The sequence below is a fragment of the Astatotilapia calliptera genome, chromosome 13 (assembly GCF_964374335.1).
Source record: "Astatotilapia calliptera chromosome 13, fAstCal68.1, whole genome shotgun sequence".
Lineage (NCBI taxonomy): Eukaryota > Metazoa > Chordata > Actinopteri > Cichliformes > Cichlidae > Astatotilapia > Astatotilapia calliptera.
The window spans coordinates 15,272,423-15,293,432 of NC_137434.1; the positions used below are offsets into that span (position 1 = coordinate 15,272,423).

General features: G+C 40.9%; 2 protein-coding genes across 4 annotated transcripts; both read right to left on the minus strand.

The window, feature by feature from the left end:
* Positions 1–1,622: 1,622 nt before the first annotated feature.
* rrp12 (ribosomal RNA processing 12 homolog) lies at positions 1,623–11,544 on the minus strand. The gene is made up of 34 exons (XM_026190671.2): positions 11,312–11,544; positions 10,011–10,234; positions 9,809–9,892; positions 9,618–9,694; positions 9,183–9,288; positions 8,981–9,097; positions 8,692–8,830; positions 8,453–8,580; positions 8,260–8,358; positions 8,071–8,162; positions 7,874–7,985; positions 7,671–7,771; positions 7,447–7,561; positions 7,221–7,363; positions 7,022–7,143; positions 6,857–6,921; positions 6,596–6,758; positions 5,887–6,041; positions 5,331–5,398; positions 4,876–4,969; positions 4,607–4,765; positions 4,411–4,491; positions 4,220–4,325; positions 4,002–4,109; positions 3,753–3,910; positions 3,588–3,679; positions 3,328–3,483; positions 3,063–3,235; positions 2,860–2,970; positions 2,734–2,780; positions 2,564–2,642; positions 2,387–2,454; positions 2,214–2,296; positions 1,623–2,114 (listed from the first exon to the last, which is right to left on the minus strand). Exons 1-34 carry the CDS (start codon positions 11,448–11,450, stop codon positions 2,012–2,014), a joined length of 3,867 nt encoding a protein of 1,288 aa, XP_026046456.2. The 5' UTR covers positions 11,451–11,544; the 3' UTR covers positions 1,623–2,011.
* A 1,082-nt stretch (positions 11,545–12,626) lies between these two features.
* On the minus strand, positions 12,627–19,623 carry ubtd1a (ubiquitin domain containing 1a). 3 transcript variants are annotated; one of them, XM_026191011.2, is made up of 5 exons: positions 19,295–19,623; positions 18,862–18,948; positions 14,261–14,488; positions 13,594–13,779; positions 12,627–13,475 (listed from the first exon to the last, which is right to left on the minus strand). In XM_026191011.2, the coding sequence occupies exons 1-5, from the start codon at positions 19,344–19,346 to the stop codon at positions 13,261–13,263; spliced, it is 768 nt and encodes a 255-aa protein (XP_026046796.2). In that variant the 5' UTR covers positions 19,347–19,623; the 3' UTR covers positions 12,627–13,260. The 3 variants fall into 3 exon arrangements, with proteins under 3 accessions (XP_026046796.2, XP_026046798.2, XP_026046797.1); XM_026191013.2 differs by lacking the exon at positions 18,862–18,948 and having other exon boundaries at positions 19,295–19,592; XM_026191012.2 differs by lacking the exons at positions 18,862–18,948; positions 19,295–19,623 and adding an exon at positions 17,412–17,620.
* Between the last annotated feature and the right edge of the window lie 1,387 nt (positions 19,624–21,010).

Sequence of the window (21,010 nt, forward strand, 5' to 3'; positions counted from 1 at the left end):
TAAATCAGCTTCTAGCCTCGCCGGGATCAGTGCAACACGGACCTTATGACACACTTATTAGTTAATTGGCTATTGCCCGGTGCAACATTTGGTGATGTAATGCATTTCTCTTTAAGCAGCTCTTAAACTAATTGCACTTGTGCTGCTCTCCAGACATTAATAAGCTGTCTGTGACATTCACCCACAGGCCTCTTTTTTTTTTTTAGATATGCTTTACTAGTACTGGTTTGGATCCCATTTTGCCTTCTGAACTGCCTTAATTCTTCTTGACATTTATTCAACAAGGTGCTGGAAACAATCCTGAGATTTTGACACATATTGACATGATGACATCACACAGAAGCTGCAGATTTGATTTGTCAGCTGCACACCTGATCCACCGCATCCCAAAGGTGACCAATTAGATTTAGATCTAGGCCATTCAGGTACAGTGAACTCACTGCCATGCTTAATAAACCAGTTTGAGATCATTTGGTCTTTGTGACATAATTGTTTATGCTACTGAAAGCAGTGTGGTCAAAGGAATGAACATAGTTAGCAACCATACTCAGGTACACAGTGACATTAAACCATGCTCTGTTGGTACTGAGGGGCCTAAAGTGTGCTAAGAAAAAACTCCTAACACCATTGCACCACCAGCCTGAATTTGAAAGAGGCAGAATGGGATCCATGCTTTCATGTTAGTTAAACCATATTCTCACCCTACCATCCAAATATTACAGCAGAAATCGAAACTCATCATTTTTCAATTTTGGTGTGCCTGTGCAAATTATATTCTTAGCTGAAATAAGTGGCACCTGTTTTGGTCTTCTGCTGTTATTACCCATCTGTTTCAAGGCAACATGATGCAACTTCGACTGTAACAAGTGGCTATTTGAGTTACTGTTCCCTACCTATGAGCTTGAAGCAGATAACAGCTCTGAAAGTATTTTCACTTAGAGAGGGTTGTGCTGGAAAATCCCAGCTGATCAGCAGTTTCTGAAATACTCAGACCAGCCCATCTGGCACCACCAACCACAACACAGTCTGAGTCACTTAAAACCATTTTCTTCCTCATCCTGATGTTTGGTTTGAACTTCAGCAGGTCATCTTGACTAAGTCTACATAACTAAGTGTACTGATTTACTGCCATGCAATTGGCATATTTGATCAGGTGTAGCTATCTGCAAAATAACTCCTAAATTCTGACAACTGCTTTACGTGCTATTCAAATTCACAATTCTAAAAATAGGTGATACATTTGTCATATATTTACACATAAATGCTGCTAGAAAACATGTAAAACCACGTTTCACTGGGAATTAGGGGTTATTGTAAAAGAAAAAGTTAAAATACAATTAATTGGCATAAATTTCTTATGTGTCTTAAGTAGCTGACACGACTTATTTCACAGCAACCCAAGGAAAATGAATCACATAACAGTAATTTATGTTAACCCCCATAGCACAAGCAACCTACATTGTTTGATTCAGTCTCTTAAGTAGCAATAACAGGTTCAAATATTCCACAAAGTTAATGGTGCATTTAGATTGAGCTGTAAAAGCTCCGGGAATGCAGCTTTTCGACTATTCAGAAGCCTACAGCACCCTCAAGGGACCAAAGAACACATAACAGGACACGCATCACACTTCCAATATTGTTTGTATATTTCAGCACATAAATATACTCGTGTTCATCATAGCAGAAACATTTCTCTGATGTACAGCCAAAGGATAACAAAAACCATTAAGGCAGGGGAAGCCTGTAAAACATCTGCTGCTGTGAAAGCTGTCAGGGACCATTTAAAGATGTCAAAGTCTAATAACACACTGCTTTCACCTTTGTAGACACTCATCAGACACACACACACACACACACACACACACACACACACACACACACACACACACACACACACACACACACACACACCTAGGATTTGTGTGTGTGTGTAAGTCAAACGTTTGGCATATACATGAACATGCCATTGCACACAGTGCATTTAGAGTGCAGTGAGGAAAATACTCTGTTTTCAGGCTTTCCTCTTTTTCTTCTGCATTTTCTTTCCAGACAGCGCCCCCTTCTGGGCTCCTCTCACCATGCCCTTGAACTGGCCCTGCAGTTTGGCACGTTTCCTTTGAGAGAATAAATAAAAATATGTTACCAACCAAATTTTTAAACTCCAGAGCTTTCAGAGTTTTACAGATCTACACAGTAACAGCAGCTGCTCATACCTGCGATTGAGCTGGGCCTTCTTCAGAGGGATGTAAGCGTAAGGATCAAGCTTCCCTTGTTTCTTTACATCTCCTTTTCCTTTCTGAGGAATGCAAGACCAAAGAATAACCATTCAGAACTACAGCTCACAACTAGGACCACATCACAGTCCAGTTACTGCTCTCAGACTCACCTTTGATTTGTAATCGGCTCCAAATTCCTGGCCATGTCCGAGGGGTCTGTGGATACCTGAACCTCCAGCTGCGTAAAAAAGAAGACGTATAATTAGTATGACGTGTTTTAAATTGCTTAAACTTTTTTTTAGCAACTTGTTTAAGTTGCTAAAAAAAGTTAATTCAATTTAAGTTACCTTTATATTTCAACTGGGGTTCGATGTCCATTTCATCATCAAAGTTGTCATCATTAAACTTCCTCTTCTGTGACTTTTTCTGAGGGTATTTTGAAAGGACAGAGTAAATAAAATTGTGCTGAAATGTCCCAGAGAAGACAAACTCTGTAGGTTGAAGGTTAAATACTCACACTTTTGACTCCAGCCTCTTCCAGGATGTCCTCCATCTCACCTCCATCTGTGAGGTTTTTTTAAATTGTTATCACTGTCTGATCACACATTAAGCAATGTACGGATCAGCACTGGATCTCACTTACCTTTGTCCTTTACATCCTCATCTTCATCTTCTTTAATGATCAACCGTCCATCTGAGGTCACTTTAAAGCCGTGGTCAGCCTTGGCACTCTTCTTCAGCTCTGGGTTTGTGGCTATGAAACGACAACAAAACTGAGTATACTTTTGTTCAGAAATTAAACTGCAGGCAAAAAGCACCCATTGAAAACAAAACAGATGGTCTTACCTAACACTCTCTGCGAAACCTTAGGATCAAGGAAGTTAAGTGGGTCATCTTCCTCTCCCTCTTTGAGCCAAGCCCGTCCTTTCTGCTGTTTGCCTGCTTTCTTCTGAGCACCGCGAGTCTTTCCTTCATCCTCTGACAAATCACTGTCCGACTCAGCGAGAATCTCCTCGATACTTAAGGGCAGAAAGTTTTTGGTTTTTTAAAGGAAGGAGATGGGCAAATGCATGATGAAAGGCAGGGTTTTATGTTGGGAACAGCGGCCTACCTTTCACCCTTTGCTTTAGGTGCTTCCTGCTCGCTTTCAGAGTCGTCCTGCTCTTCTGTGGCCTGTTTCCGCCTCTTGTTCCGAGCCTCAGCCTTGCGGATGTTTGCTAGCACCTTGTGGTGCTCTGCAGGGAGCATACTCTTCACCAGCTCAAAACTGAGCACACAGCAAGAAAAAAAAACAAAAACAAAACACACAATTAGAGCCACGAGCTAGCTGACAGAGCCCTGATGGCATCTATAAGAATGTGGTGCCTTTACCCAAATTTTCTGATGAATTTAGTGAAGATGTTCTTCAGCTTTGTTCTGAAGTGCCTTCTCATATCATCCCTAATGTTTCCAATGCCTTCCATCTGAACAAAAACAACAAAATATTTAATAAAATAAAATAATGCAACTCCATTAACTACAATGTACAGTACATACCATGACAGTGACATGCGAGGCCAGGGTCTTGGGGTCCATGATGAAGAGGATGACCTTGATGAAGCCTAAGGCAGCCTTCACTACCTCTCTGGTATGAGACGACAGCAGCAGACAAATGTTTTGCAGCAGCTGCTCCATGGTGGTCAGCTCTATGGAGTCTGAGAAAGAAAAGGAAGCACACTGAATCCAGTCCGAGACTCTAAACCTTGAAATCAACACCACTGAATTGCTGAAAGTCAGCAGGCCTACCTTTGTACTCAAACACAAGGCGTGTGAGAGCCAGCACTGCGCAAGTGATCATGGTGACGGAGCCCGTGAGTCCTGCATACACCATCACTAAATACTGCTCCATGGCATCTGGATCAGAGATGGAAGCGCAACTAATTACAAACCTTTACAATCAAGTTTTTTTGTGGAAAGATTTGGGTCCGTGCAAATTTAGCAGAAACAATATGTATGTATGTTACCTTTAGTATTTCCACAGAAGCGGACAAAAGCATTTCCTATTTCCACCAGCAGATTATAGGCACTCTTACGAGCACCAACAGACACCTCCTTCGTACATATGATCACCTGAAAGACACAACATCCTTATAAAAACTGACAAAAACCAGTAGTCCATCTCTCTGTGTTTGCCAGCACTTGTTTGTGACAATACCTCTGGCAGCAGCGTGGTGATAAAGTCTTTGTGATCTTCATTTAACCTTCTTACGATGTGGCTCAGACACTTAAGTCTCGGCTGTGGAAAAGCAATACAAACAGGAAGATAAAAATCAGACAGCAGTATAAACCAAAATATAAAGTCCCTTTGAGTGTCTCGTTTATTTTACTTCTCTTTCAAACAGCACACTCACCCTTTTTGCAGGTGAAGAGGCGTTTTTCAGAGTCTCAAGCAGCACGACTTTGAGTGTTTCCAGATTGGACATGACAAACAATCTACATGCATCTCTCTCTCCTCCACACATCTCCTCTAGCACACGGTACGCCTTCTTCTGCATGCTTGGCTCTTTTGTCTGAAAAAGAAATAAATCAATTTTTTTAAAAATGCACCAACAGAGACACAGTTAACAAGAATACTACTCAAGTTTGATGGGTTTAAATCAGAAACTACAAGTGCTCTTACCTCCAGATATGGCCTTATCAGCTCAAAGGTTTTAGTCATGGTGACTTCATCAACACAGGGAGCCATAGCAACGACAAGATCCATCACTGACAGCCTAAAATGCAAATAAAGCCAAAACAAAAAGAATCAATTAGACAATGGGGGATGTTTAGAGGCTTCGTTCCTCAAGCTGTTCCTGATCAGGTTTTGTGTAATTTTCTGCTGAAGGAGACTGCTGGCATCAGAGAGTGAAATCAGAGGTGCACTGGGGTTTTTTCCACCCATACCTAAGTGGATATTGCATAATATCCAAATGAATGACAAGACCCAAGGTTCCCTGAGCAGACTATTACATTTTAAAAAGATGACCAATGTCACTCACTTCTTAATCCTCTGGCTCATGTAGCTCAGTGTATATAAATCACCGATTCAGAAGGAGAGAAGGTGATGGCAAGAGATTCTCATTTATGACTTACCGTATGAACTCATTTGATTCTGCGCTGGTCAACCTCTCTGTGGCTTTTTGCAGGAATGTGCAGATCATCTGAGGGTTGATATTTTTTTTTTATTATTATCATTAGTGATAAACCAGCATAAGAAATATGGCCTATGATGGCCTTGATTGCCTATAAATATATTAATTTCTGTACAAATTCAGATTAGATACGCTGAAATATGTCGTATGAAAAGTACTGGGCCACACATCATATTAAAGAGCTCATTGCAACAAGTCAGGTTATTACATGTCTACAAGTGGCATTGTTGGAAATGGAAACATTTAGGTTACAGAGCAGGCACACTGAGTGCTGAGGCTCATAGTCTGTAAAAGAATCCAAACCACCTCTGCCATTAACATCAGCACAAAAACTGTGTGCCAGGAGCTTCATGGCAAAGTGTAGGTGGCCCAGTACTTCTGACCATATAGTGCATGATCAGCTCTCAATGACTGGAGCACTTCAAAAAGTGTTCAATATGGCAGTAACTGCATGCAATTTAGTGCGAAAGAATGCAAGAAAAATAAGCCGTACTAACCGGCATTTCAGTGATACCCAAATACACTTTGATGGTGTCCAGCACAGCCATCCTGTAGGTTCCAGACTCTCCATTAGCAGGCTGCTGGCTGTACACATTGAAAAGGATGGGCAGGAAATTCTTAGAGAAGCGGCCCACTTCGGCCTTTTCTTCTTCTGCAGTGGAAAAAAAAAGGACACAAAACACTGTAAATGAACAAATTTAGAAGATTCAAGTGTTGGGTGACTTGATTTAACCCCCAGATACCTTTTTATCTTTCAATTATTACAACAAGATAAAGGGCATAAAGAAATGATGATCTTGTATTAAGGGACTGTTTCTCTTCCAATTATACAAATCAACTTCTTTTCATGTGAACCTCCAGGCCTCCCATTTTGAAAGCTCTGACCACCAGCGCTGTGGCACTGGCCTCCAAATGTGCTCTTTGTGACAGGCTTCATGGTCTTTTTCTGAATCTTACCTCTATGACTCTGCATCTCACTTCAATTTCATTTTTGTTGTAATCGACTTATATTCAAAGTTTAAGGTGATCCACTGTTGAGACATTTAAGTTCAATAAGTGGATGTTGCTTCTAAAGTTAATGAATAATCATGTTGGATAAACACGATGTTAATATTGACCAAAATACTCAGGGTTATGAATGTTTCCATAATTGAGTAGACATAGGATTATATTGTTCTCTTACTGTTCGACCATGTGTTTTCCTACCTGTTGAGCAGCTCTTGTTGATAATGGTGCGTAGGGCCTGACATACTGTGAGCCTCAGGTCTGGCCGTTCATTGACAGCCATACCAAGAGTGCGGGCAATGCCTTTAAAAGCTGTCAGCACGTCCACAGGGCACGTACAGAAGCCAGGAAGCATGGTCCAAATCTAAAGAAAGAAAAAGAAGAAAGCAACACGCGCTAAAAAATTGTAATAATTCATCAAGTGGTTCTGTTTACTTATTTACATGAAGTTTGTAAAAGTACCTGAAGCTGTAAGGTGTCATAGACTTTGGCCTCCAGTTTTTGCCCTGTTTGCTCCAACTCTACAGCTACAACACAATCACAGAGCAATCTATCAGTACACACAAGCCAGAAAATGCACCTTTGTTCTACCTAACCCTCCAAAGGACCATACCCCTTTTTGTTTACCTCTCTGTTTAAGTGTAGAAGCCAGAGGGAGGAAATAGGAAGTGAAGAAACTAAGATGAGTGTTCTTCACATGATCTCTTATGACTGGGACCAGCCAGCTGCGTGGGAACTCCAAGTCATCGCTGAAGAAAGAAAAAAAAGTTTGTTAATTTGTTAAGCAATAAAAACATCAAGAATACTACTATGTTTGTGTCCTTACTCATAGCCAGTGATGTTGAGAGGCACGGCACCTAGCACCACTTCGGGCCCCATGCTCTCCACAGCTCCTCCTACAGCCAGGTCCAACTCTCCACTGAAGGCAAAATGAGGAGTGGAGCGCAGGTCTGCCAGAGATTGCAGAGACTGTCCAGGACAAAAAAGCATTGAGTTAAGCAAACTTATCTTACTTTGACAGCCTAGTGATCAGCAAAATTTTGTGGCAATACCTTAGTCATGATGGGATGAGCTTGTTTCCCTGCAACTCGATAGAAGCAACCCAGAATCTGCAGCACAAACGGCCAAGAGGCATGGAAGCGATAGGACAATCCTTCTTCTACAATACTGAAACACACATGCACAGCCACAATCGTAATGATGAACATTTATATGTAGTTCCTAAGAACAAAAAGGAAAAAAGACAGACTAGCATGCTTAACACTAGGAAACATACCGAAACATTTTGCAGACATAGGAGGAGTTCCCTGAAGATGCTGTGCCAGTGACGGTGCCCATTTCATCCATAGGAGAGGCAACACATTCAGTCAACAACGTCTGGAAGAGATAACCAGGAATAAATCTTCATCTGGGAGCGTGCACACAAGCATTTACATCATCATCATCTGCTAAAAGATACCCATCTTCATTGTCCCTTACCTTTAATGTGTTGGTGGCTGCAGAAACCACCTGAGTGTGAGGTGACAACAAGCAGGACATCGCAGCAGAAAAGAGGCGAGGGAGGTGACCCAAACTCAGAGAACTCTGCAAACTAGACGACAAGGATGTTGTGGACCAACAGTCGGACTGGAAAATGCACAGTTATGGGAATCTGTTGTACTGTTTTCATTTATTACCTCGCCAGGTGAATGTGCGCTTTCTCCATGACAGCAAGCCAAGCGAGCAGCGGCTGTAAATCATTCTCACTGGGCAGGTAATCGTACAGAGCCTGGAGATAAGAGATGACAATTGAGTTTTCACACCAAGCTTTGTATTATAACTAAAAATCGAACTTTAAAAATCTTGTTTGGTTTATGTTCACTCACAGTGATGATCTGTGCGTTGAGTTCTGGTGAGAGCGTCGAAGCATTGGGCTTCCCGCTGAACAGCTGATGAAAGGCCTGCATGGCACTAGCGGTCACCAACTACAGTCAAGAGACATCGACAACTATATTTGAGTATCCACGATGATGAACAAGGGGGATTTGGCAGCACCTATGAATATTTTTGTGTTCTCACCACATGACTGAGTGTCATCACTCGCAGCAGAGTCTCACAACAGGACTTGACAGCTCCCAGAGGAAACGTCCCCATCAGCTCCTTCAAAAGGCCAAGCACATGGAGTGCGGTTGTGTCCTCTTTACTGCCTATGGGGAAAAACACAAACATTACCCACAACCTGCTGGACAGCCATAGAGTCGCACAAATCTTCATCATATAGAGAACAACCCGCGGTCCTAATAAACCTGTTGTCTCACCTCCTGCTTGCTCCATTTCTTTTGTGCAGAATTTGGCTGTGGTAACTGCAGCAGGATGATGGGCTGGAGCATTTTCTGTAAACAGGAAGTCACTGCCTCTAAGAATGGAGCAAACACCTTGCTGTGCTGCTTTACGGACCTGAAAGGAAAAAAATTCAATGGCACAAATGTCCTCACTTTTAGTATTTCACTGAATGTTTAATACAGCTGATGAGCAGTAAATCCAAGACAGACTGAACGCATCTGTTTAGTGTGGCTGAGCAGTTACGAGCAGGTTGGTGGGACTCGCCTTAGGCTTGTTGTGCACTGTGAAGCTGAGAAGGCCATGGTAAGCCTGGAGAGTAGATGGGTAAGTCCACACAGATGCGTCCTGCTTCCTCAATAGAGTGGCCAGACATGACAGTATCTGCAGAGGAGAAAAATAACAAAGCTAAGCATTGCTGCAGTTGTCAAAAGAAGAGCCAAACAGACACAGAAACAAGCCCACTTACCCATCTGAGTGCCGAGGTAGTGTCAGATGTGGCCTGTTTGGACATGACATCCATCAGAGCCTTGGTGGTGTCGGAAAACTTCGACTTGAGGACCGGAGCAGGAACACTAAGGAATGCAACACGTCAAGCAGATGGAAAAATGCAACACACCAGTTGAATTTATTGTGGACATTATAAGCCACGCTTATATAGCTTAACACTTTAAGGACTTTCTCTACTTTCTGTCGATGGCGGGTGGAGAATATCATCAGTTAACCTAACACGCATGTCTCTGAACTGTGAGAAGAAGCCTAAGTAAACCCACGGTTGAGAGACCGTGCAAACTCAAGAGAGAGAGAAAAAAAAAGTCCCAAGCCAGGGTTCAAACCAGGAAACTTCTTATTGTGAGGAAACAGTGCTGCTTAGTGGAGTAACATTTAAGTATTTGGGTCCTACCGTTTCATGACAAGGTTGAGGAGGTATGCCACTGCAGCCTGGGATTCTGCTGTATCCACAACCTCCAGGGTGGTCATCTTAGGGGAAAATAAGATTTAGTGGATTTTGAAAAACAAAACCTTGATTTACGTTGCCTTTCGAGCAAACCACACCATAAAATCTAAAAGAATCTTTTTAAATAAAGCACTCACCAAAGCAGCAAAGTACTCTGTTTCAGTCTCCTTCCCACCTTGACTGCGGATCACTTCAGTAACGGCTGCCAACACGGCACAGATCTGTAGAAGACAACGTTAGAGCTGCAGGGAAGCTCACTGTCCAGCTTTGCTCACAAAATAAACAGCACACAAACTAAAATGTTATCAATAAATGGCCCATCATAAAAGTGATGCCCACCTCTTTGTGTGCAGCTGAATTAGACTCCCAGAAGCGCTGCACCTTTCTAAAGGTAAGGTTGGAGCAGTCTGATAGGCCACTGAGGAAGGTACCCGAACTTCTTTGTGATACAGCCTCTTCTGGCTCTTCTTCCATGGCGGCATCTTTACGAGTGCCGATCTCCAGCGGACCGGCCTGCAGCTCATTGTGAAGCTTGAGAGCATCGATTGTGAGATCACTCTTTCCTGTGGGGTTAAAACAAAAAACAAAAACTGAATTCTAAAACCTTATTACACCAAATTCTGACCCCAAATTAGACATGGAGACAGATGTGCAAGAAAGCGCGACCTTTAGTTTTTCCCTTTGACTGACGGATTACCTAACCTCACCTGCACAAGCATGTGGTTGACTTGGGGAAAAAAAAACAAAAAAATCAATTAACCTTCCCAAAGAGGAGGAGACCAAGCTGCTTTTTATTTAGGCATGCTAACTGTGAACCACTACCAAATCAACCAGTCAATCATAGTTGCATGCCACCAAACCTATCATCTAATTTTCCATGCATGCATGCTTTTTCAGACATTTCCAAAACAGTAAAGACAATCCCAAAGTATTGGAGCCTTTGCACACCTTAGTCCGATGCAACCAGTTTTCCTATTTTGTTTCTACAATATGTTCAGACTCAATAATAAAACAGCTGATGCTGAAAATATGTACAGGCCAACCTTTTAGTCTTAGGAAAAAAACTGAGCAGGAATCAATAAAGTGAATTGACAGTCTGAACTTAGATCACCACTGACGACAACAATATCTTACCAATAACCATCCTAACTATTGCTACACTATTCTTTAGTTACTTTGGACTCTCATAATTAAGCAGACCAGATAAGTAAAGGGGACGCTTCACCCAGTGTGCTGATGTAAATACTCAAATCACAGCTGGATGTTCAAACCTAAACATGCTGTTGCTCATACAATCAGCTGGCTACAGAGCCAAAACAACCACATTTGCGTCTAATAACTGACAAACTTTGCACATTTATTGTAAAGCACATCTTTTCTAGGCTTAATAGGTGCAGGGCAGATACTTTTACACAACTAAAGATGATAGCTTGGTCTTTGAGCTCCAAACACACAAGTAGCTGTTGCTCTAAAACTAAACTGACATACAAGTTATTTAACCTGACAAAAAGATATAGATGTGGCGATATGACGTTAAAGTTTCTGCCAGCAGCTTGAATGTGGCTGCTGATTGTGTCAAAACCTAGAAAGATTAAATGGCTAACGCTAGCCGGAGACCCACGTGTAGAGGGAACGCTTACCGGTGGGTCGGCTGAAGAAGCGGCTTTTAGCAGCCTGACGGAAGCGACTCGTCTGCGGGTTAGAGTCGCTGCTGTGTCCTTTTTTCCACCGTTTGAGCTTCGACGCCGTCCCAGAGCGAAGTTTCCCCGATTTCACCATTTTCGGGACTGAAAATAATCACGTTACACCACCAACTGTGCCCGATTCTGTCGCCTACCAAACTACGTCACAGCTTTGCTCACGTGTCACAAGTTATGTTTCCTGAAGATGGCGCTGTCCACCACAGACAGCGTGAATAACACGAGCCTACGGTCCATGACTGCAACTACCCTGACTGCCATCGTCTAAAGAGAGATATGACCTCTTCTGCAGATAAAGGAAACCCGTGACCTTAATTTAAGTATAGCTTTGTCAGGTGTGGCATATAAAACCATATAAAAAGAACGATGATACAAAAATACAGCCAGTCATTACACCCGTCTGCCATTTTAGGTACACATTTTCAACTGCTTTATCACAAACATCTTATCAGCCAATCACATGGCAGCAACTCAGTGTATTTAGGCATGTAGACATGGTCATGATGACCTGCTGAAGTTTAAACCAAGCATCAGAAAGGGGGATGAAAGGAGATTTAATTGACTTTGAAGGTGGTGTGGTTCTTGGTGTCAGATAGGCTGGAATGAGTATTTCAGAAACTGCTGATCTGCTGGGATTTTCCTCACACAAACATCTCTCTTACAGATGATGGCCTGAAAAAAAGAAAATCTAGTGAGCAAAAATGTCTTGTTGATGCCAGAAATCAAGGGAGAATGGAGGACATGAAGGTAACATAACTCAGATAATGTATGCAGAAGAGCATCTCTGAAGGCACAACATAGAGATGGGCTACAACAGCAGAAGACCAGCTGGTGACAATCCTGCGATGCAAGAACAGTCACACGGGCTTACCAAAGTTGCACGATCAAAGATTATAGAAATGCTGCATGGTTTGAGGAGTCTCGGTTGCTACTGTGTTATTCAAGTGGTAGGGCCAGAATTTAGCGTAAACAACACAAAAGCATGGATCCATCCTGCCTTGTATCAATGATTCAGGCTGCTGCTGGTCGTGTAATGATGTGGGGGTTATTTTCTTGGCACACTTTGGGCCCCTTAGCACCAACTGAGCATCATTTAAATGTCAGCGCCTACCTCAGTATTGTTAACCATATTATGACCACAGTGACAGTGAGTTAACTGAGAGATTTTCATCAGCAAAAGGGGGTCCAACCCTTATTGGGAACATCCAGTTCCAATTGCAGATCTTGGTGCCAATAAATAAATGAAAAGAACAACTTTAAATTTATAATATTTATTAAGTTATTCAAGTACAGTGAGCATCATATTTGTACATCAAACTACACCTTCTTGTTCATAGTGATAAAATTAAAAAAGCAAGTCTGGTCATCTCTTATTCCCTTTAAAAAAGGTGCCTTCATTACATTCCCTGTCTTTACCATGAATGTACAGTAGTGAAATGAAAACAGTGTGCACATGAGCAAACAACATACAGTGAACATTTCTACTACCTAAACAGATGAAAGTAAAAGAGTTAGAAAGAAAGATTTTTGTCTAAATTCTGAGGTGAACCATATTTAATTTATTCATAAGCACCAGAACAAACAAACATGACAAGAAGGGAAACCCATGTAAACAACAAAGCTGTGAGTTCATGGCTTCACAAATAGACGGACACTGGGATGTGCATCTTAGGGCTCTACTTTTCACCTAAAGTGTTTCAGTGCTTTTTTCCCCATTTGGAAAAAGGAAAAATAGAAAAAGGAGCAATACAAAAAGCAATATATTTTTATATAAAAATGTACACAAAATTCCACCGCAGAATTAACTGGACAGTAATGTCACCAACTCCTGTTCCAGCAGCCCACCTCTGGCACATTCATGATCTTTTCTTCACCTTGCTTTATTTGCCTCAGTTAGTTATGACTGAGGGATTTATATTGACAATCACTTGGACGACAAATTCCTTTTGGATTTTAGTATCTTGCAGGCGAGTCTTGTCGGTCAGAAGCTTCCCAGAAAAGAACCACCTCTGGCGGGACACATCAATTTCTTCCTGTTCTTCTAGTAACTTCTTTAGCTCAGCGATGGTGTCTGCCATGCTGGCTGTGAGACGCACATCCTTTCCTAAGGGAGAAGTAGAGTTGACACAGATCTTTTTATCCAGGTAAAAAAATCTCATTTCCAACAATCCATGCATAACGTGATTTTTAGAGATATACAGATGCATAATTCCAAGTCTTACCAGTTGATAATCGCACCCGTAGCTGGAACTCTTCTCTGCTCGGAGAGGGCTGAGATTGTTTTTGCGTCGATTCGGAAACCTTGCTGTCGCTGGATGTTTCAGTGATGAGGTTGACAGGCGGGGCTAAAGTGTACGCTGGGAGCTGATAGCGGTTGCCCAGCTCATCGTAACACTCTGTGAGAGAGCCTGCAGAAGAGAAATAACCCAGATAAACAACCAGTTAAAAAAACCAAAAAAAAAAAAAAACCCTTATCCCTCTCCACAACATACACAACTTTAACCTTGAGCTACACATGTCCCCTCATTTCAACTGTTAAGAAATCCTGTCTGAGCATCACTTTTCTTCCATTAGTAGCAGTTAAAAGCAGATGAGCATGTGAGAAGACTATGTGAGGACTGCTTTTTTTTTCCAGCTAACACCACCAGGGCTTTCAGTGCATCAGACCACTCACAGTGGTCATGCAGTACTGCGACTATTATGTAACTACTACAACAGTAATCTCTGCACAGTTGATGGGATTCAGCAAACTGTTCTTTGACTTTTACAAATGATTACAGTGAGCTCTGCATTTACAATGGGAGGTCTAGTCCACTTACAGCGTATAATTTATAGCCAAATTATGCTTTCATATCTCAAAGGGGATTTTGTCTATGTGTGTTTGCATACCATGTGGTAATGTAATGCAGGCACCATCCACGATAGCCTGCGCTAGCTCCAGGTCATTGCACTCTGCAGCCAGGGCTGCTGCTCTGAGTGCGTCCCAGATTTCCTTGCGTCCATCAAAGGCCGGAGCTGTATCCCAAAATTCATCCCTCTTGCTCCTGAGCTGGCCCTCAGTCATCGGGTACTCACTCTTCCATTTTGGACGCTCTTTCTTTAGAGGCTCATTGCGTCCTTAACAAAAAGAGAGGGAGGGGTAAAAAAAAAAGAAAAAAAGAGAGGTGTTTAATCTAATTTTACAGACTGCTCTAAGAAATGACCAAGAGACTGTGACGCAGAAATAATCCGGGCTACGCTTTTGAAAACAACTTCTAGTTTATAAAAAGTAAAACAACAAACAAACAAAGAAAAAAAACTTTGTTGCTAATTTATTCTAATTACATAATAAAGAGATTACATGGTGCGAATCCAGGTATCTGGTAGTAAACTACTTATTACGTCGATGTCTACTAAAGTGGATAAGGACATCACTGCTCCAAAAAAACGCCTGAGCTCTGTACTATTACATCAGACAGCCAAGGTCAGGAAATATTTTTGTTTTACTCTGATGTGAAGTGTCCTTAAAAGAATGTAGGTATAAATGCACTGAATGCATTAAATGTTCTTGGTTTGAGTCATGTAAACACAAAAAGGGACAAAAAGCTCATCTTAATACCTTGTACACACACACACACACACCACAGTCACTATCTGTGATATTTAGCAGTTTCTGCATAGGCTGACTATAGCCAGTAACCAAAATGCGCTTTTTTTTGGTCTTGTTCTTTCGTTTTCTTTAAATCAGAGCTCCAGCAGCAGTATTTTGTACACCTACTGCAGGTGTTTCTTTGCTAGCTATTGGTGTATAGCTGCAGTACTGGTGTACCAAAATGTCAATTTGCTTCACAGAGAGAGGAAAATCAAAGTGATTATTTATAGTGCTGTGGATTACTGCAGTGGCCAGTAATACACACATGCGCACGGACAGGCGCTCACTCACAAGCAAACACCAGTGGATTATAGGCAGTAAGCAGGTCCCACATAACAGGATTTATCTGTGCCTATCCCTTAAGGCATTGGATAGAAAGATGACAACCCTTTAGCCAATGAAAGGCAGCCAACAGACACAGATCTGCCACTGCACGCACGCATAAATACAAACACAAAGCCACTACAACTCAATTACACTGTCACTTTATCGAATTACGGAGTGTTTACAAACTGCTGCAAAGCGTGGTTTTGTCCCTTTCAAACCTGATTTTCCAACAAGATCAAAGGAAGCCTTTATAAAATCTTAAATAACATTTAGCAATGATACACATCCCAATAGACATAGATATTAAAGACATCTTCTGTAGCACTGATCTAGAAACCAGCTGAAATATTATAACACTGACCACACAGTACAAGAGGCCTCAAAACATTGTTACTAAATTCCAATGTAAAATTATGTTTTGAGTTATATGACAAATTTGCTAATTTCAGTTGGTGAATTCCCCCAAAATTTGTCTGGTTGAATTAAATTTGTACATAGACACCTTAATCCTAAAGACCATTAACAAAATGAGCACATATGGTTATATTAAATGTATTCTTTTGAACTGCTTATTAAGTTATTCTGCCATTTATTACTGTTTTTTACTCATTAAAATTTTTTACATTTAAGTTGTTTACTTTATTCTGTCTCATGTGATTTATATTCCTCCCACATTACCCTTAGGATTGAATTAAACAGACATGTCCAGCCTGAGCACATCAGAATGTTAAAGCTTTGCAAGTTCATTTATATCAAACTTTCAGCCTGAGCTTTCACGCAGAAGTACGACATTTATATTATTTATAATTTACACTTTATGCATTAAAAATGACGTGCAAACTGGAACTGTCCCACACTTCTAAACCCATGAGCAGAATACCCCTAAAATCTAGAGACAGCTATATAAAATGATGCCACCCTGTTCCAGTGTTTGCAGCTTTATTATATTCTTTGCTTTTACTTCTCTTACAAAAACATTTATTTTTAGCCCGTGTAATGTTGATTATGCAGCCAGGCACACATGCAAAACTAAATTAACATGCCAGCCAAACAAATGCAAATTAGATTGTTTGTCTGGAATCCTAACAAGTGACCCTGCCAGTAGACATGGGAAAATACACAGTGACAGTTTTGGGATTGTGCAAGTCTAAGACTTTCAGAATGAGAGTGCAGAACAAAACATGCCAGATTTTATTTCCTGGTTGTACATTTTGTTACATAACAGTATGTACAAGCATTTTTGCTTTGGTTGTGTTTACTAGATTGAAGCAGATGCAATCAGTGCTTAGTGATGACGACCTACAAAATATAAAAATGTTTCATCCACCTCGCTGCTGTACTCAGTTTGTCAGTGTTAGTGTTTGCGTAGAGGGAGATCAGATTTGACAGCATGTCCTTTAGCTGTAAGACTAGCTCCCTGGAAAGATTAGCACTTTAAACTGAAGCGAGTGAGCAAGTTTGACTTTCCTGAGCTAAAATGTGCAGGTGGAAGTAAAAAAAGAAAAGAAAAAAAGAATGGTACAAGTAAATCTCTGCAATAACAGGAATGAGATTAAAAGGTCTAATGTAGACCTGCTGCTTATGCAGTATGATTTTATATATCATTTTAAACAACCACTATAAGCAGGATCTGTGAGCAGTGTTGTATCTACCTACTGTAAAATGTGCATGTAATACTAAGTTCATAATAACTGTATAATTGATAAAAGAAAAATACACAAAGTCAGATATGTCAACATCTGTGCAAGTAAAAAAATGATCAACAAAGTCTTCATACATTTAAGATACACTTATGAGATACACTCATTTTAACTAATAAAATGATGATCCATTAAAGCAGGCTTTAATGGATCATCATGAAAGTATTAAAGTCAAAGGCAGCACTGAAGATACAATTTGATTTTCATTTGTTATTGTAAATCAGTTTTTCAGCTGCGCTTCAAATGCTAACTTACCAATTACCACTACATAATGGGATTATAACAGCAAAAACATTAGTAAAGACTATAACACATACCCCTCTGGGGCATTTTATTGCACCCAGAGTAACTTTTTCCACCCCTGACAAAAATCTATACTTACTTTTAAGCAAAATCTTCAAAGGGGAATTTGGAACCTGATAGTAATTGTATTCCCTTGAGTTTGGTACTCCCATTGCTCTTCTGTCACTGAGGTTTGATATGCGCCAAACTGCTGTACATCAAAAATCCTTAACGATGAGCTACAGTGAACGATCCCGAGGAAGAGGACAGTCTCCGCTCGGTCGGACCAGCTTGAAGAAACAAATGCCTGATCTAGTTCACCAAGCTGCGCAGACTAAGAATCACAGCTCTGCTAATCATTGTTACATTTCCCCAGTTGCTGAAAAATGACTGATCCCCCACCACTTTTATCCCCTTCTACTAACAAACACACCACAACCCCAAAATAACTTTGAATCAATTCATGGAAACAGGTAGAATATAGGAGGAGAGCAAGTTGAGTGTCCTTGGCAGAAGGTGGCGTCTTTACACAAGAGCCCTAATCCTATCAGCTCTATTTAGAGCTGGGATAAAAATACTCAGAGGCAAAGTGCTAAACCTATTAGCACACAATAAACCGTTGTCAGACAATTACAGTCTGATTCAAAGGAAAGCCAATGTCTACTTCGAGGAAATGTCCTGAACAGGCGATTCTTTTTCTTTTCTAAGGCTGTGATAATTATAGAAATACGATGCTACTTTCTCACAACTGACAATGAGGCAGTTCATTGAATTTCACCAAACTGTGAGGTCTGAGCTTATGATGGTGATCGAAATGTCTAAGAGGTCATGCCTGTCTTGCAGGTAATGTATTTCCTTCTGCATATGAATGTGTTTTGCACATAAAGCACATCATGTACCAAGTAGGTCAATCTCTGATTGAAAAACTCTCTGTTGAGGCTCCTGCTGCTGCTCAATGCATAATGAATGGCAGTCTAGCGCAGCACACAGCACACAGGCTCTGTGAATGGATTGAACAGTGTTTATATAATCTGTCCTATCAGGCCAGGTCCTTAAACCCAGATTAGACACATGACTAAGCCACGACACATTTAACACCTGAAACTATAAGTATTCAGAATAACAAAGGTGTAGCTAGGATGCAACACCTGAAACCCTGAGGCTTTATCTTACAGCCCATCTGGCAGGTGCTACATGAATGTATATGTAGTGTAAATAAAAATGCAGAAAGTGTCTCGTTGTATTGGTTGAATTCAATGACAGTAAGTCCCATTATTATGTAGTGTTTAACTGATGTGCTTAAATACATCACTATACAGTAATCTCCCTACCGCGATGGTAATATTGGAAAATAATAATTTAATACAAAAGTGCTGGTCAAGGAGGAATATTAGAAGGGTCACTCAAGCTCAAGAGTTACATCACCACAAACTGCAAGTCAGCAAAGATGTAGAGAAAGCCATTGCTGGTTTGTGCTTTGCGGACATGATGTCCTAAGTATGAAGCTGCACTTATTTCAACATCTGCGAAGCCAATGTCCAGCTTCTTACCTCCGCGTTTTTTGCTCCTTGTCGAGTTTCGGGCACTCCCTTGTCCATCCATCCTACTCCTCCCCACACAGCCTCCCATCACTGTCCCTACATTTCAGATCAAGGAGAAATCTGTCATATTTTACATATTTTCGAATATAAACGCTTTGAAATGAACGTGCAATAATGTCACATAAATAAACTGTTGGTAATGATGTGAAATTAAGTGCCTTATATGAAAAGCACCATCAGGGAATGACAGCTCAGCACGCCTTGTTCTTATGAGGTCAGACGAGCTGATGTGTTTACGTCACGTGTACCGCCAGCTGACGGGGACACGCGCCTGAAGCTAATGCCAGCTGATTATTGCCCACGCACGCGTCCAGAGTTGTGTTTTTGCACTCTTACATTTTTTTAATGAATCCAAATCAATGCATATATTTATTTTACATACCGGAAATCCAGTCTGCTAGATTATGCATTCGTCTGTAGTTTGCCTGCCACATCCGAACTTCAGGTGAAGTTAGAGCCTCACGCGACGATCAGCAGAAGAGGTAATCAGCCAAGTAGGAGGACAGGCACAGACCCAGTGTGTCTGTGCAGAGGCGATGTGTCCAGGTGGCCTCTGCAGAGCCTTTAGTAAATCTCAGCCGTTTCTCCAAAAATATGCGATCAGTATCCACATTTCCTCCAAATCATAGTGTACACAGCCTACCAACACAATCCGTCCACACTGATCCAGAATTAAAGACTTGCAGTCTGTACGCATGCGTAACTTAGAGCGGTCGCGTCAGAACAAGACAGGAAACTGCTAAACCGCTCCTTCGGGATAATAGGATGGCTGAAACATAATTTAGCCGTCTTTTAACCACCATTTAGAGTTTGAAACGACAGGAAAATGTCTCTAAAATAAGTCCTGTCAAAGACAAAACCTTTAAAATGAATTTATTGGGTTATTGCACAATATATTGTTACATTTTTCAACTGGGGTTTTATTCTGAAATGAATGGCGGAAGTTTTATTTATCATTCTTAGGTTAATTGATGCTATACTGTGGTCTCCATAAAACGTGACATTTCTACTACAAACAACTGCAGTTTTAGTTAATTCAAGAAAAACACCACCGGCACAACTGTTACTCATCTATCTACAGTTTCAACTACATGAAAGTGCACAATCTGTCACATACAAATATGCTATTTCAACAAAGTTTCCGAAGAAAAACTAATCAAGCTTCTGAAATTTACAGCCTGTTCGGTCTATTTTGGTGGGTGGGTGCTCCCCTCCACAACACTGAATCTGAGTAACATGTTGCCTAACAAAGTGTGAAACACTAAATCAGTGTGGCACAGCTCATCTGACTAAGGTGTCCACAAACTGTGAATATGTTAAATCCTGACTAATCCTGTATTTGTGTTGTGAGTAATTAGTAGTTATAAATAACTATGGATGAATGCATAAAATGTGTAAATGTGTGTAACATTCTTGCGTTTTCTAACTTTTATAATCGGGGACTGTTGTTGTGATTTGGCGCTGTGTAAATAAAATTGAATTGAATTTTAAAATGAACCACTCACAGACAGTTGTGTGTAGACCTCTCGCAAGCATCTTATTATTATTTTTTTTTTCCTATATTTAGGTGACAGCACACAGACTGTCCACATTGAAATATCTAAATTTGCTATACGAGGACATCAGTGACAGTTTCAGGGCGTGAACATCATTCTACAACCAACTGACTCCCATCAACCCACACCTGTAGGACACACCTGCACAAATATAAAGGCATCTCTGTTACAAGTTATTGTGTTGTGAGCTAACATTTGCAGACAACATCCCCAACCTGTTTTTCTTAGCAGTGCGCCCAAGTGAATCACAGAGGTCACAAAAGCTTTAAAAATGTCAGCCTGCTCCAGAGTTTCCTATAGTTTGTAGTCTCCTGTCTATATCAGTGGTTTATTTCATGATGAGCAGTGTTTACAAGCTATAGCTTTTAAAAGTTAATCAGGAGCAATGAAAAAATAGCTTTTACTCCATTTTTGCACCTCACCAGCTGGTGACACCATAGGTGGCTGTCTAGTGTCCCTATGCCCAAAAAGTCACGATTATGCTGTATCCTTGTCTAGGCACATGGTAATCCATGCCAAGTTTAGTCCTGGCACAAAAAGCA

Coding starts and splice junctions, on each gene's coding strand:
- ubtd1a (XM_026191011.2), bottom strand. CDS start 19,346: ATGTGGCAGGCAAACTACAGACGAATGCATAATCTAGCAGACTGGATT. Junction 14,489..18,861: donor AAGGAGCAAAAAACGCGGAG/GTAAGAAGCTGG, acceptor CTTTTTGTTAAG/GACGCAATGAGCCTCTAAAG. Junction 13,476..13,593: donor ACGGGTGCGATTATCAACTG/GTAAGACTTGGA, acceptor CTTCTCCCTTAG/GAAAGGATGTGCGTCTCACA.
- rrp12 (XM_026190671.2), bottom strand. CDS start 11,450: ATGGTGAAATCGGGGAAACTTCGCTCTGGGACGGCGTCGAAGCTCAAA. Junction 5,399..5,886: donor TGGGTATCACTGAAATGCCG/GTTAGTACGGCT, acceptor ATCAACCCTCAG/ATGATCTGCACATTCCTGCA. Junction 4,766..4,875: donor TGATAAGGCCATATCTGGAG/GTAAGAGCACTT, acceptor TTTCTTTTTCAG/ACAAAAGAGCCAAGCATGCA.